This window comes from Coenobita brevimanus, chromosome 106, assembly GCF_032717465.1.
Source record: "Coenobita brevimanus isolate Jiangsu-jjx chromosome 106, ASM3271746v2, whole genome shotgun sequence".
Taxonomy (NCBI): Eukaryota; Metazoa; Arthropoda; class Malacostraca; order Decapoda; family Coenobitidae; genus Coenobita; species Coenobita brevimanus.
Window position 1 is genome coordinate 5,212,529 of NC_137059.1, and position 15,544 is coordinate 5,228,072.

Sequence of the window (15,544 nt, forward strand, 5' to 3'; positions counted from 1 at the left end):
GGTTTCCTGTGACCTATGGAAACCTTTTACAGTGATGGGTGGTAACCATATACTGTAGCCAAATTACGGGGTGAGGTGGAGCCTACTATGGTACCCCTATTAACTGAGTGGAGAGACAAATGTGGTGTTCCAGGAACCAAATGTCCGCTCAATTCCCCACCCCTTACTGTGATGAGGCACTGTCAGCCTCAAGGGGACATCAGCTTATTGCACAGGACGACCCTGCAGGGGAGGTTGCTTGCCTGTGGTGGATGAGTCTGCTCATTCAGAAAGATGGCTTGATTAACAGCAACAACAACAACAACAACAACAGCACCTGCACTCTACCTTAATTTATATATTGATTGATGAACCCTATGTCATTTTAGTGTTTTGTATAGCCTATATGCCCCACCCATTAAAACTGAGAGTCATCCCATGGCTGAAATAATGTACTTGTGTAGATGAGCCTGCGTGGGACAGGCAGGTAGCCCAGCATGGGATAATATTGCATGCAACCCCTGTCCACTGCTCGGCTCTCCTGCAGAGTCAGCTCCACTTGCCACATCTGTTGAAACATGAGGATCAAGGTTATACAGTTGAAGATGTGTGTATGATGCTGGGTCCAGTGCATTCATTCCATACACTTGTATCTAAAGTACCTAATTCAAAGTAGGCAGTACACTGTGTTGTATTTAGACCCTTGAGAGTCACTGGTGAGAGGTATACTGGTAACTGACAGCACAGTATCTATCAGCTGTTGTAAAGTTTTAATTGGTGCATCATTATGGTAGGGCTAGGATCCACATACTGTAATGGCCAGGCAGCTATTAGACTGTGACACATGGCTGCCTTAAAAGGGTTGCTTGTGCAATGTTTTTTTCTACACGGTCACTTCCAGAACGTAGTTTTGTTATCACACTTTGAAAACATGCTCCGTGACTGATCATTTAAACATTCCCTTTTTGTCATCCTTCCCTCTACAATTTTTAAAATTTTTAAAGTTAAGGTAAATTTTATTGATCCTCTGATTTTTTTTTTTTTTTTTTTTTTTTTAGCTAATTTTTTTATTTTATCATTTTGATTGCCACTTTTTTTTTTTTTTTTTCCAGAAAAAAAAAGTCAGGTTAAGCTTCAAAGATTGTTAAGACTGTATGATGTGGCACTCACTTTTAAGTTAGATTTTGCTTGAATGTTTTTTCTATTCAACGGTATTTTCCTTCAGAAGTGTTATCTCATTAGAACACAAGCATTTCAAAGTTAGATATGATGTTCTAAAGATATCATTTTTAGACTGCTATTTTTGAAGAAAGCATCAGACAACATATTAAAAACTGAGATAATCATTCCCAAGGAAATGGAGGGTGGCCTTGAGTATAGCACATCCCATAATAAAGTAGAAAAATACTTTAATATGAAAAATGTGAGGGCAGTTAAGATTTAATCTTATCAGGTGGTATTGTGGTACACAGTTACATCAAGGACTATGGAGAAACTGAAGTTGAGTGGGATAGTACCATATGTTTGCATATTTATAGACCTGTACATTACAGTTCTGCTACATTTTTGGCTATAGCTCAACACTTTGAGTGATACTCCATATTCAAGTATTGCTAGCTTTTATGATTTGGCCGTGCAAATTTTGTCATTTGACGAATGATTTGGTAAACTTTCAGCTGGTAGCAGTTATTTTATCATTACTGTATTTAATTTCAGTAAAAAGCAGCAGAAATGAGTGAAATTCCAAAATATCAGAAACCTTGTTAATGAGGTTCTACTGTATTGTATTATTAACACTACAGTATTCGGGGCTGATGACATGCCAATGCATCGTTTGTTGGCCAACCAATTCCAGGCCAATTATGTGGCAGCATGTCAATTTTTTTTGCGATTTTTCATGGCTCAGATACATGGCACAACAATTTGGTGAACACGCTGGACATGCACAAGTATTTTGCGGAAACTCACTCTCAGCCCGGGAACGGTTAGAAAATTTACGCAAGGCTGGCCCAGCATAGGGTTAAACTAACCTTTGTCATTTGTAAACGTAGTTCCTCAGGATGATTTAGTTTTAGGGTTTTCATCACTGAAGATAAATGTTCATTAGACACTTCAAATCCCAGAAAATTGTAGAGGTGAGACAGGACTTTGTGTGGTTCCAGCACCAGATGTTCATAATGTACCACCTGCAAATCATGAATTTTTGTTACAACAGTTATTTTTTCACTCAGGGTAGTTATTTGAAGCCACCCTCAGGAAGAGGCTTCATTCCACATTTGACACCAGACAGAAATTTACATGGTGATGAATCCCAGATGCATAGGGTAAAGGAGTGGTTAGAAGAAGTTCAGGGAGTTGTTGCAACAGTCACTAGGTTTGCACGACAAGCATTAACACACCATGCAATGGATAAATAAATTAATCATTGTTTGTAATGAATTATTTAGTTGTCAGTTATGTGAAATTGTAAATGAATATTAAAAACTTTGAGGATCAGTTATTGGATACTTGTGAGAAGAGTGCAGTATAGTATTGTTTTCATGGAACTGGGGTAGGGGTGTGATAACTGTCTGATGCTTTGAAAGCGGTGCAAAGAGGACAAAAAGTTAAGAACCACTGGCCTAATGATAAAGCAGTACACCAAATAGAGCACAAAAGAGACGTGAGAGTCAGCAGCTGGTGCTGTGCAGACGACAGCCATAAAAAAAGATTGGCACCTACTTGGATTCCACATATGATAAGCAGAGTAGCTGAGCTGAGCACCTTCTCACTCAAGCAGGTGATACTTAACATTGGAGGAAGGTCATCATGCCATGTGAGGCATTCCAAATGGAATCTGGGATGTTACTTCTATCACCATATAAATTGCTGTCTGGTGTCAAAAGTAGAATGAACTTTTTTCCTGAAGGAGACTTCAAATAACTGAAGTGTGACAACATACAATACAGTGGATTGATAACTAAGGAAATTAGAGAGTGTGGTGCATGCCTTAAGATGACAGGAAGGTGATGGACAGACTAATTTGAATGACTACTGTATAGTGATACTGCCATCAAATCCTCTAAATTATGAGAACCATAGTTGAAAGAAAGAGAAGCGTAGGCTAGTTTAGGGATAGCGAATCAATGTATGACCAGTTACTCTTACTTTGATTGAACCTGGGTATTGTGAGTGGATTAGGTGTGCGTGATCCACCATCTGGGCCATGGCAGTACACAGCTCTGCTCCCTGTGGGCAAGAAGAAATGCAGTTACCTCCTGCCTCGCACAGTCACCGCTTTTTCATATTTGGTTGTGCATGAAATCTGTGGAAAACAGTACAGTACACTGTTTTCTCTACATTCATCATGCCTATTCTTGAATTTGGTTTTCATTAGTCTAACCATATCTAAAGCTTTGTTTCTTCATCCTGACAGATATTCTAACGGTTTGTGGTTTAGTAATGAAGCGTGTACAGTATTGACACCTGAATTGTCTTCACCCAATGTTGTCTCAAGAAACCTTGTTTGTCATGTCCGGCAGTGAAGCCTGTTCACGCACACGAAAGAGAGAGAGAGAGAGCACCATCCAGACACTCATTTAGTTCTCATTTACCATGTTATTCGTCTTCTAAACTCGTAAAAATACCGGTACAGGCAAAACCAGTTAGCACTGTGCATAAAATAAGTGACATGATCAGGGACTGTATTCGTGAACTTTCTCGAGCTGCCGTGACTTTTTTTTTATGAGTTTATTTTTACTGTTATATTCACTCCTGCAGTTACCAGACACTTTGCAACCCAACAATAGTGTGTGTACCATACTCTGACCAGACAAAGATCTGAAACCCCTTTCAGCTTGGCCCATGGCCAAGCATAGTTATAATGGAGGGTTGATGAGACTCTTAAGTATATGAGAATCTTTCCTATCTCGTGACAGACATTGAATTTTATGCAACCACAACATAGTATTCAAGCTGCCAGAATGGCCTAGTTTTCACAGATGAAAAGAAACCAGATATAGTGAATACAAGTGTTACAAAAATATGACATATGATTTGTGATAATTAATTGCAATGGATTCTTATTAATTGTACAAATTTGTTAAGAATATTTATCACTAGGTTGTCAGTGCACAAATCCAGTTAGGTATAACCTTATGCTGCAAGTTGACAGTCTGTTGGTAAATGCGTTGGCGTGCGCTGAGTATCGCCCTGGGGTCCCTTAGCGCCACCACTATCTGTAGAATGAGATTTTATGTGTGAGGAATGCTTAGACAGACTCATGTTTAGGTGGTTGATTCTTTTTGACAGGTTAATAAGTTGGGCAGGAGTGATACACAGGATATAGCCTGAATTCTTTATACTTTGTCTCTGTTTCAGGCTACACAGAACCCACCTTTAGTTTTATGTGTATATCTGAGAGTTAGAATTGTGTACAGGTATGCTTGTTTGTCTTTATTACGTCAGGAGTGTTTGTGTGTGTGTTCCTGTTAGAATTAGTTATGTAAACATAAGTGTATATCTGAGTGACGATTATCTAGTTTTGTTGTGTGTGTGTGTGTGTGTGTGTGTGTGTGTGAAAGAGGGGGGGGAGTTGGTTTCTGTAGATTTATAATTGTGATGGACCAGAAGTGACTTAGATTGACCCCTGGAATGCTATGTTGCAAGTTAGATCACACAGGAAAATAATCCGCTTAGCACCATGAAAATATATAATCCTTGGTGTCCTCTGATAATTATACCTGCCTTCACCTCAGAGACTTCCTAACGATAGGCTTGGGTACATAGCCTTCGTTAATCTCATCACTGTTTGGGTACATTTGTAAGCTGAAGTACTGTAACATAGGAGGCTTCATAAGGACTGTAACAGGAGGCTTCATAAGTACTGTAACATAGGAGGCTTCATTACACCTCTTTCTTAGTATTAGCAATTTATACTGCAAATGTTATGTCTAAGACACTCTTTGTTGATACTATAACAATTTAAATACCATACGAGAGGCTGTTGAGGAGTAATTTGTAAAGTAAATCACTAAGAAATATGTGTTAGGGAGTCTCCAGAACCAGTTTGTCCTGATAGTTATGCCAACCCAAGATAGGTACAGCCTTTTCACATCAGCTTGACCTAAAATTGCTATCTCCCCATCTTTAATGCTCAGTTGTAACAGGGAAATGGGATTTTTTTTTCCCTGTCAGCCTGGACAAAAGACAGGAGTTGTAGTGTCCACTTTAGATAGATAAAATGGAAATGGTGTTATAGGTGTGTGCAGTAGTGAATTATTATTATTATTACTCTTATTGAAGGCCATGCTACCTGTAGATCGTGGGACGGACACTGGCAGATAAGAATGTTCAAATTGTGTGGTTCGGGTTTGTGGAGCAAGAGTTCAGCTTAATCCATTCAGTTCGATAACATTTTTCGTTCTGATCAAACTATCATCAGACGATTATATTGAACGTAAGATAGACCGTTGGATAGACTTTCCAGATTGCAGGGATTCGACTTATTAACCCCTTCACTTCTGCAGGTCCCTTGTAAATTAGATAAAATCGTGTGTAAATAGCAAGAAATAACAAGTGCATCACTGTTCTGAGATATGAGAGCAGTAGAGTTGTTGTTGGTACTGACCTTGAGAGTGTTGGCGTAGTGCTGAATTAGGTGGATGAGATGTGAAGGCGGGAGGCGCACGGTAAAGGCACCTCGTAGAGCACGCTGCCGGCACGCCCTAGCCACACACCCTGCCATACCAACACCACTACCCTGTACACACACACACACACACACACACACACACACACACACACACACACACACACACACACACACACACACACACACACACACACACACACACACACACACGAGAGAGTTATTAGTCTTCGCAGTGACTGTATGCGGACATTTGTGAGAAATATCAGTGGAAATATCAGCATGTAATTGTATAGGCTATATTTTGCTTCCATAGGCTATCTTTGGGAAAATCTTGCATGATTAACCACATCACTTCAATGACGTATACGATTAAAGTTTTGATCTTGCTTAGAGACGATTTTATTCAGCCGAGGAAAGATGTTGTACGATGATGTATTAATATATTTAAATTTAAACTTGCTACTTCCAGACGATTTTATTTAGCTGAGGAAAGGTCTTGTTCTGAAGAGTTGAAAATCGTATCAAACTTCACGTCGAGTAGACTTAAGCTTAGTGAAGGCTGTGAAAAGTAACCGGCATGAAATAGAGGTCGTGAGAGTGAAGTGGTTAAGAGACATTTAGCTTACGTTGCTGGTTTGACAGTATGTGGTGTAGGATGCTAATACTGCACGTGACTTCCAGAGGTAGGGCTCGTGTAGAAGGTCAGGGTGCCGTGCCAGGGAACAGTTGTATATGTGTTGTAGCCACCCCACGCCCTCCACACCCTGTTATATGAACACGGGTTAGGTCAACACACACACACACACACACACACACACACACACACACACACACACACACACAGAGTTGCTTATATTCACAAGTTATTTCGCCAGGTGGAGGTTACATAAATACTGTACTCTATTGGTACAAGGCACTTATGTACAATTATGAATAATGGAGGCTCATTTTCTGCCAGTACACTATCACAATTACAGACCCTTTTTAGAGCCATGTTTTTGTAGTTGCTTCGGAGATATCTTAAGTCCTTATCCCAAGCAACTTATTTTTGCTTGTTGCGTCTTGTTATTCTCGTGTTATTGAAGCAAATTGTGTCTGCTAGAAATATTTTAGTAACATAAGAGAGAAAATTAATTTGTTTAATAAATCGCCAAGAAATCAGTGCTAAGAAATCTCCGAGGCCATATAGAATGCGACGCTAATGTTGAATACAGTTGTCTGCCGGTATCCGGAAGGAAGTTGGAACATTGTTAGGACTGCGAATGAGTTGAATCTTTATGGGCAGTTAATAATATACAACTTTTGCCTTAACTTGGCCCAGAGTTTCGTCCTTTTGAAACTTAACTTCCTGTAGCTCCTTTAAAATATAATGCCACGGCCCTAAATGCTCCCCACAGCACTTCCTTTTTACTAACATCATATTTTGGTGTTAATATGTTGTTCAGACTGAGAATTCAAAGTGGAGATACGGCAATTTCAGGCAAAGTCATAGTGAAGAGAGTATAATTAATTACAGAAAGTCTAAACAGAATGAGGAAGGTCAGAGTAGGTATGATAATTGTAGGGTTCACCTGTTTGTCATCAAGTATGTGAGGTGGTGGTTCTTGGTGTTCCTTAACAATCTTGTACAGCGGCTGATAGAGGAAAAACACGTCGTCCTGGTAAATATTGAACAGTGCGTCTGTCAGGAGGCCACCACCGCCATGGTCATTGGAGAACACGAGGAAGTTCTTGGCTAATGAACCTGGTTTTAGTCGCAGCCGCAGCGGTGGTGATACCTTACCAGTGGACTCAGGCGGTTCTCCTGTGGCCTGATGGGGTTTGGCCTCATCATCCGCTACCAGCACCACCGGGGCGTTGGGGTCCGGCTCCAGCCCTGCCATACACACAACCGTGCTTAGGCTGCGTCCTCACCAAATGCTGACTGGTGTGGGCGAGAGTTCTGCATCACTGTTACCCAAAGAAGTTCTTGCCCGCACCCGCATGCATCCAGTTGGGGCACTTGTTTGGGTTACAGTAATGTAAAACTTCTGCCCGCACCCACCAGCAGCAGCATACATTTCGTGTGGACATTGCCCACAGTTTGCCTTTCGTTTACAGTATGTACACCAAATCAAAAGAGTGTAGTGCAAGAGTGATTCAGTGATATCGTGGCGTTTTGAGGCGAATATTCTTATAATTTAGTATGCTAGCTATTGTCTGTAGTGTGAAATTGATTTACTTGAAGTGTGCCCCGGTACGTTCTTTTATTGACGACATTATGTAAACGTAGGCAACGCTACGCGGTTGCAACCCTCCATCTGACCAAGCACAAACCCCCCACCTCCCTGCACACCTAACCAAGCGCATAACAGCCCTCCCACTCCCCTCAGTATAGCACAGAGACAGCAGATCGCATTGAAATCTCTGAGAAAACAAATTATCATAAAAAAAAACTTCGGTACTTAAGACACAGCATTATACATATGAAAAGGCACCAGTTCACTTTAAGACATATAAGTATGTGAAATTTCATGACTCTGTAGTTAATACTTTCTGAGATTTGCTCCGGAAACGAAAATGTCTACGCCCAGCCGCCCAACTCTAAGGACGGACACCAGTGATGACAGTACCCTCCTCTGAGTGTAAATATACATCAGTGCACACTTAGGCATGAAACACTGTGACGCTACACGTGATGTTAACTTCAAAATGCCTGACAATTCTACTCCATGTTGGTTCCAGACGTTGTTGTTACCGTAACATGCTTAGTCACATGGTAATGGATAATAATAATCTCGGGACATATCAAGCTATACTGAGCAGTTAGGATATCCTCGGACCTTCATATGCATACTTTTCGATCGTGTGTACTTTACGAGTATATCATAGTCATTTACATTCTAACTTAATTTACCACCGTAATTACAATGATTGGCAGGATCCAGGAATAGAAAAAAAAAAAAAAAGCTTGAGCAGTTATCATTCGATTTCCTGTTGAAATAGGCCATAAATGAACTAACTCATTTGAATCATCTACATTAAAGAGCCTCGTCTGATTTGGTAACTCGAAACGACTGGGGTAGAGCCAATCCATATACTGCTAAGTTTAAAAGGGGGCGTAATGTTTGTTAAATACATTGTCATACATATTTCGTTCTGATTCTATTTATAACCTCCGCTTCCTCATCACTCTTACGTTGCGTTCGCACACTGGCTTAACATATCGAGCCTTCATCTTGGCCCTTCATGTCTCTTCTTACCCTCAGACGCACTCAGTATGCCGTACCATGTAGGCTAAGCACTTACATCTTCACCTTTTGGTCGATAGACTTAGTTATTCTTTATCTAGCTCTTTCTTATTCTGTTTAGTGAGGAGGAGTGAGGGGGTTTCTGGAGGGGAGGGGGGGAGGGTTGGAAGAGTGAGTAAGTGTCAGGAGGACTGAGAGGGTGTCTGGAGGAGTGAGGAGGTGTCTGGAGGGGGTGTCGAGGGGTGAGGGGATGTCTGGAGGAATGAGGGGGGTATCTGGAGGAGTGCGGAGGTGTCTGGAGGAGTGAGTGGGTGTCAGGAGGGGGTGTCGAGGGGTGGGGAGGTGTCAGGAGAGGTGAGGGTGTGTTAGAACGTAATATGACGAGCAGATTCTTAGTTCTTACTTATTCATAAGGGCTAATGATTACTAGAAATGGTCGGACTAACACAGATATCATGTTTCCGGTAATGCCAGATGTGTTTTGCATTTGGGAGAGAGTCCTAGGAATGTAAATACTGTCACCATTAGACGGGATTTCTGCAGTGGTTAATCGAAGAGGGTTGTCGTACCTGTTATTATTATTATTATTATTATTATTATTATTATTATTATTGTGGAGTGTTAGTGCCAGCGTTAACATGTGGATGTGAGGCTATGGTGTGGCATGAAAATGAAAAGTCAAGAGTAAGAGCAGTGGAGATGGAACTGCTAAAGAAGAGAGGTATGGAAGTCGGTGAGGTTTTGTGGAGGGAATGACGGTGGTGTTAATGGTGTGACTTAGTAATGTGGTGGTGGTGTGGCTTAGTAGTGTGGCTTAGTAGTGTGGTGGTTGTGTGCCCTAGTGCGGTGTAGTTGTGTAGTATAATGTGGTGTGGTTGTGTGGCGTAGTGTGGTGGTGGTGTGTAGTCTGTAGTGTGATGTGGTGATGGTCTGGCGTAGTGTGGTGGTGGTGGTAGGCCTTTGTAGTTTGGTGTGGTGGTGGTGTGACGTACCTTTGGTGTGGTGGAGGTGTGGCATATTGTGGTGTAGTGTGGTGGAGGTGTGGCAAAGTGTGGTGTTGTGTTGGCTTAGTGCGATGTGGTGGTGGTGTGTTGGCGTAGTGTGGTATGGTGGTGGTGTGGCTTAATGTGGTGTGGTGGTGGTGTGTAGTATGTAGTGTGGTGTGGCGTAATGTGGTGTGATGATGGTGTGGCGTAGTGTGGTGGTGGTGGTGGTGTGGCGTAGTTTGGTGTGATGATGGTGTGTAGTATGTAGTGTGGTGGGGTATTGGTGTGGCGTAATGTGGTTTGGTGGTGGTGTGGCATAGTGTAGTGTGATGGTGTGTAGTGTGGTAGCATGGTGGTGTGTGGTGTGGTGGTGGTGTGTAGTGTGGTGGTGGTGTGTAGTGTGGTGGTGGTGTGGTGTGTGTGGTGCGGTGGTGGTGGTGTGGCTTAGTGTAATGTGGTGGTGTGGTGTGGTGGTAGTGTGTACTGCAGTGTGGTGTGGTGGTAGTGTGTACTGCAGTGTGGTGTGGTGGTAGTGTGTACTGCAGTGTGGTGTGGTGGTAGTGTGTACTGCAGTGTGGTGTGGTGGTAGTGTGTACTGCAGTGTGGTGTGGTGGTAGTGTGTACTGCAGTGTGGTGTGGTGGTGGTGTGTACTGCAGTGTGGTGTGGTGGTAGTGTGTACTGCAGTGTGGTGTGGTGGTGGTGTGTACTGCAGTGTGGTGTGGTGGTGGTGTGTAGTGTGGTGGTGATGGTTTGGTGTGGCGTAGTGTGGTGGTGTTGTGGTGTGTACTGTAGTGTGGTGGTAGTGTGTACTGAAGTGTGGTGTGGTGGTGGTGTGTACTGAAGTGTGGTGTGGTGGTAGTGTGTACTGCAGTGTGGTGTGGTGGTGGTGTGTACTGTAGCGTGGTGTTGTTGGTGTGGTGGTAGTGTGTACTGCAGTGTGGTGTGGTGGTGGTGTGTACTGTAGTGTGGTGTTGTTGTGGTGTGTACTGTAGTGTGGTGGTAGTGTGTACTGAAGTGTGGTGTGGTGGTGGTGTGTGCTGAAGTGTGGTGTGGTGGTGGTTTGGTGTTGTGTTGTGTGGTGTGGTTTGATGTGGCGTAGTGTGGTGTGGTGGTGGTGTGTACTGTGGTGTGGTCGATACTGCCACGTCGCCTCATAAAGGGGGTGATGGGGTGAAGAGGTGTCAAGAGGGGTGAGCGTTGTTAGGAAGGGTGAGCGGCTGTTAGGAAGAAGTGAGCGGTTGTTAGGAAGGGCGAGCGGTTGTTAGGAAGGGTGGGCGGCTGTTAGGAAGGGTGGGCGGTTGTTAGGAAGGGTGGGCGGCTGTTAGGAAGGGTGGGAGGTTGTTAGGAAGAATGGGAGGTTGTTAGGAAGGGTGGGCGGTTGTTAGGAGGGTGGGCGGTTGTTAGGAGGGTGGGCGGCTGTTAACAAGGGTGAACGGTTGTTAGGAGGGGTGAGAGGATGTCAGGAGGGATGAGGGGGGGTTAGGAGCTAGGGGGTGTCAGGAAGGGCGAAGGCGTGTCAGGGGTGTGGGGGTGTCAGGAGGGGTGAGGGGGTGTTAGGAGGAGCTGTGTAAAGAAAAAAAAAATTGAAAGAAAAATGAAAGTTGTCATAAGCTAAAAGGGCATCTGAATTGTGATCCCAGTGGACTGCAGGCTTAATTTATCCTTTTGCAACCCACCATTCGTTTGAGGGATAAAGAAGTAGTAGAGGAACGTTCGTATAAACTGGTAGTTGAGTCGCCTGGTCATATCAGTGCCAGCACATGAAGGCGTCCGTCTCCAGCAGCATCCTAGCAGTGAAAGAGATGTGTACGTGTGTTTCATATTGCACGGCATCTAGTACTCTTATTTTTCTTCTTTTTCTTCTTCTTTAGCCAGGAACACGTACCCTTAAAATAGTAGACAATATAACCCACTGAATAATTTACTGGGTTGCGTAATTACAGTGATGTATATTTAATAGCCTTGTGTAAGGGGAACGTATGCCTGCTTAACCCTTTGACGGCGACAGAAATCCTAAGTATTATATCGTGTGGATCTGAAATAACGTTTAGCTAGACGGTATCAGTGTTGCGGGGACGGCTCAGTGTGCTGGTGTGGGCTGGGTGGGACAGGAGGAGTAGGAAGTGAATAAATGATGCTGGTTAGACACTGATAACGTAGGCCTGACCGATAGAAGTGTGTTATATATGGGCCACTCTGTGCTACATGCCAGATGGTTTGATTCAGCACTGTGGTGGCTTCTCGTTTTGAGTCAGATGACATATTAAATTTTATTCTTGCTATCTCCAGGCAATTCTGTTCAGCTTTTGATAGAGTTGTAGGAGTTAACGTATAGCCTACATTAACACACACACACCACATCCTAAAAGTTACAGAACAAAATCTGCCGGATGTAGCAAGAATAAATTAAGGTAATACGTCACGGATTATTGAAAGGTGTCCCATAGCCAGTTTGTTAACTTTGTTTTCGCCAGACGAGCCTGGGCCACTCTGCTTGAATATGAAGTCGTGGTTACATGAAATTCGATGACCCTTCGATATAGGTAGGAATGAGTATCCTTGGTTACTAGTCATCTTCCACTTCGACTACATTTGGTCATTACCTAAGCTGAAAATAAATGGTTAGGGATTTTTGTCTGGTGACATCAAATAGACTGTAACCCTAAGACGACGCCAAAAATCTTAACCATTTATTATATTTGTTTCACCGGTCGGGGACTAAAGGTTTGCGCGATTCCGTCAGCACGTCAGTCCGTCTGCAATTTCGTGTCCGCTCTGTAACTTCCACATGCATTGACAGATTTTTATATAGTTTCACACAATTGTTCCCCATACCATGACGGTGTGTCGTGAGGAAGAAACAAGCATGCATCTTCTCCCAAGGTCAGTTACATATGTATGGTTATCATTTGCTAGAGGACTTTATATTGCAGGGCAGTACTGAATGCACTTGTTATTTATGTATTTACATTCACTTATTATTTATTTATATATTTACTTTGTCGCCTCCAGGTAATTTTATTCTTGTTAATGATGGACTCCGCCATTTGAGGTTAATTTATTACACTTTATACACTTCTTGACAACGATCTCTTTTAGTATAGCAGTTATGAAACTCGCTTTTTTTTTTTTTTTTTTTTTTTTTTTTTGTGGGGGGGGGCTGTGACGGTCACAGTACTTGGTTTCAAAATTCATTGCCCAGTCTCGTTATTTATTGTAATAAAATGAATCGATATCTATATCCGCCACTGTATTTGCCCAGTGAATGAAATATTTGTGTACCTTTCATTTACAGTGACAGTAACTACCCAGTGTCATATGATCGTGAGGTGGTGCTGTGCTGAGCACAATATCCAACGGTAGATACGGGACTCACCTGAGAGAGAGTTCCTTTTGCTGGACGGGTACACGAGGTAGAGGAAGTTCGCCACCACAAACACACACAACAGTACAAGTAAGAAACGTACGCCTTTGCTGGACCTCATGTTGCTTTTCCTCTTTTCCATCATCTTTCGCAGAACCAGGAGCCAACTGTTGTTCCCCAAGAACCCTTTTAAGATACGGTACTGTATTTGTTCAGTGTTGTTCCTTTTTTTTTTTTTTTCTCTCCAGTTTGATACCATTCATTTGTTTCTTCACTAGTTCGCTTCAGACCTGGTACCCTACTATTGTTTCTTAAGCAAATACCCCGCGACACCTGTTATTTATTTAGTGTCCTTTTGAAGAGTTTTATGGGGTCAGAGGTCATACCATAGACAAAGGATTTTTTAAAATTCTGTTTTTATATGTTCATTATTCATCATGGCAATGTGCACAGAAGTATGTCAGTGTGAGGTGAGTGTGTATAGACCATCCAGCATTCCTTTGGCAATGTTGCAGTCAGTCCTGTACCTCCCAGTCCTCAGTACGAGTATGTGCACATCTGTAGTGACATGACTGGGTCAGAGTCGCCAGAAGACACTTCTGTACAGACCGTATAAATTGTTTCATTTTTTTCTTTTATACCTAAACTTTACTTTGTAGCATACTCAAGTACTTTTCTGTGATGGTAACAATGATTTTGTTGCCGACGTGGCACGACATTAAGTACCCAGTGTTAAGAACGTGCTGTACATAATCACTTGCAGTAAGATTTTTTTTTTTTTTTTTTTTTTTTTTTTTTAATACTATAAAGCGTATCTATAACATTAGTAGTAGTACTAAAACTTCATGTCGTCTGTTTCCATTCCGAGTGCTTGTGTCTGCCTTACTTGTATTAGGCGCCAGCGGCTCCATTATAATTTCCGTCTTGAAGACTGTTCCGTCAAGCACAACTGCTGGGGTCAGACGATAGCCGCGGCCAAACAGAGGATCTCAGTTGCCCATATAATCTTGCAGAGTCTTAATGGGAAGGTAGTTGTCCAGTTTCCCCTTGAACACAGCTCTGTTTAGCAGTGTCAGCGTCAGGTTGAAGATGATAAGAAGAAGACCACAAGCAGCCACTCCTTTTATTAAAACAACAATGAGCCTGCCCACTGCTTTCAAAATACCCACAGACGCCTTGCCTTCTGACCGAGGTTTGCGGTTATTGTTGTCGTACTTGTGGGTGGTGCCTTTGCCCTGCCCGTTTTGCTGCGTCTTGCCGCTGTTGGCTCCACCGTCGCTTCTTTTTCTCGACGAGGATGGCATGGTGGCTGAACGATACTGAGGATGCCGGTGGCGTAACTTTGCTTTCTCAGCACACTTCAGAAACAGTTTTAACCCCTTCACTACGATGACGTCTTATTCATTACAGCCAGGCTATCACTAGACGATTATCTGCAACTAGGAAAGATCACTAGTCGTCCCTCAACCAAGTATAATCGTCTGGAGGCAGTAAGAGTATAATAGAAAGCGCGTCACCGGATTGAAGAGGTTAATGATCATAACTGACGGGCACCGTACCACATCGCACCACAAACAGGATAACTTGTTGCGCTTGGGACGCCCCTGCCTTGCCGCTTTCTGGCTGGAAGTGAGCAGGGATGAATATCGAACTGAGGTGGTGGTGCTGTGGTGAGGTTGTGTGTGTGTGTGTGTGTGTGTTCAGGAATGTTGTGGTGTTTGATGGGCTGGTTGTCGTGCGGGTGTATGGGAACGCCACGGCTGTGTGCTGGCCTGCCGCGTTGACAGGGCATCATAATTTTTTGAGATTCTATGTTCCCTCTCAGCGTAAGCTTAAGAAGAGAATAATTTCTGACAATACTCTGTTCTCTTCACCTTTGCGTAAAATTATCCCCGTCTTGAATGTTTAGCTGTAACAAGAGTTTAATACTTGAATGATGCTAGTCACGAAGTTCTTTGGATAGCATGTTAAGTTGTAGTTTTGTCCTGTTCTGCCATTTAGTTTCGGGAAATTACTTCATTAGGACAAAGATCTCCGCCTAGTTAAAAGGATGAAGCAATAACTGTCACTTCTGTTTTGCTGAACTGTTCAGTTAATCGATACTTAAGCCGGTAAATTTGTGTAATGAATTATTAACCGTAAGTTCATGCTGTTTATGTGGGTGTGGTAGGAACAGCGAAGTTCACACATTATTCACCCAGTGCTTAGTTGGTAGCTCAGTGTATCTTAGCAACCCAAACCGCGCCCACCTGTGACGTGTTGTGGTCTCTACCAGTGCCAGGCTGCCCTGAGGGTGACATCACGCCTGCCCTCCACTCATTTGAGTCAAGTCACAGCAGCGTTTGTGTATGT

The 15,544-nt window shown here is 42.8% G+C and overlaps 2 protein-coding genes across 2 annotated transcripts in view; one reads left to right on the forward strand and one right to left on the reverse strand.

Annotated features, from left to right (window-relative positions):
* The window catches only part of LOC145416423 (meiotic nuclear division protein 1 homolog), a 43,296-nt gene that overhangs the window by 7,545 nt on the left and 20,207 nt on the right, over positions 1–15,544 (forward strand). Inside the window, exon 2 of the mRNA XM_080285371.1 lies at positions 13,124–13,282. The gene's annotated coding sequence lies outside the window, so the exon portion shown is untranslated. The remainder of the gene's footprint in view (positions 1–13,123; positions 13,283–15,544) is intronic.
* On the reverse strand, positions 398–14,103 carry LOC145416505 (uncharacterized). Its single transcript, XM_080285462.1, has 8 exons — positions 14,079–14,103; positions 7,183–7,487; positions 6,238–6,375; positions 5,588–5,671; positions 4,113–4,196; positions 3,127–3,207; positions 2,010–2,165; positions 398–547 (listed from the first exon to the last, which is right to left on the reverse strand). Exons 1-8 carry the CDS (start codon positions 14,101–14,103, stop codon positions 398–400), a joined length of 1,023 nt encoding a protein of 340 aa, XP_080141588.1.

Excerpts from the sequence above, each read along its gene's own strand:
- LOC145416505 (XM_080285462.1), bottom strand. The coding sequence starts at position 14,103 with ATGGAGCCGCTGGCGCCTAATACAA. Across the intron at positions 6,376-7,182 it reads ACATACTTGATGACAAACAG|GGTGTGGAGGGCGTGGGGTG; the intron begins GTGAACCCTACA and ends TTCATATAACAG. Across the intron at positions 2,166-3,126 it reads AATACCCAGGTTCAATCAAA|GTGGTACATTATGAACATCT; the intron begins GTAAGAGTAACT and ends CATGATTTGCAG.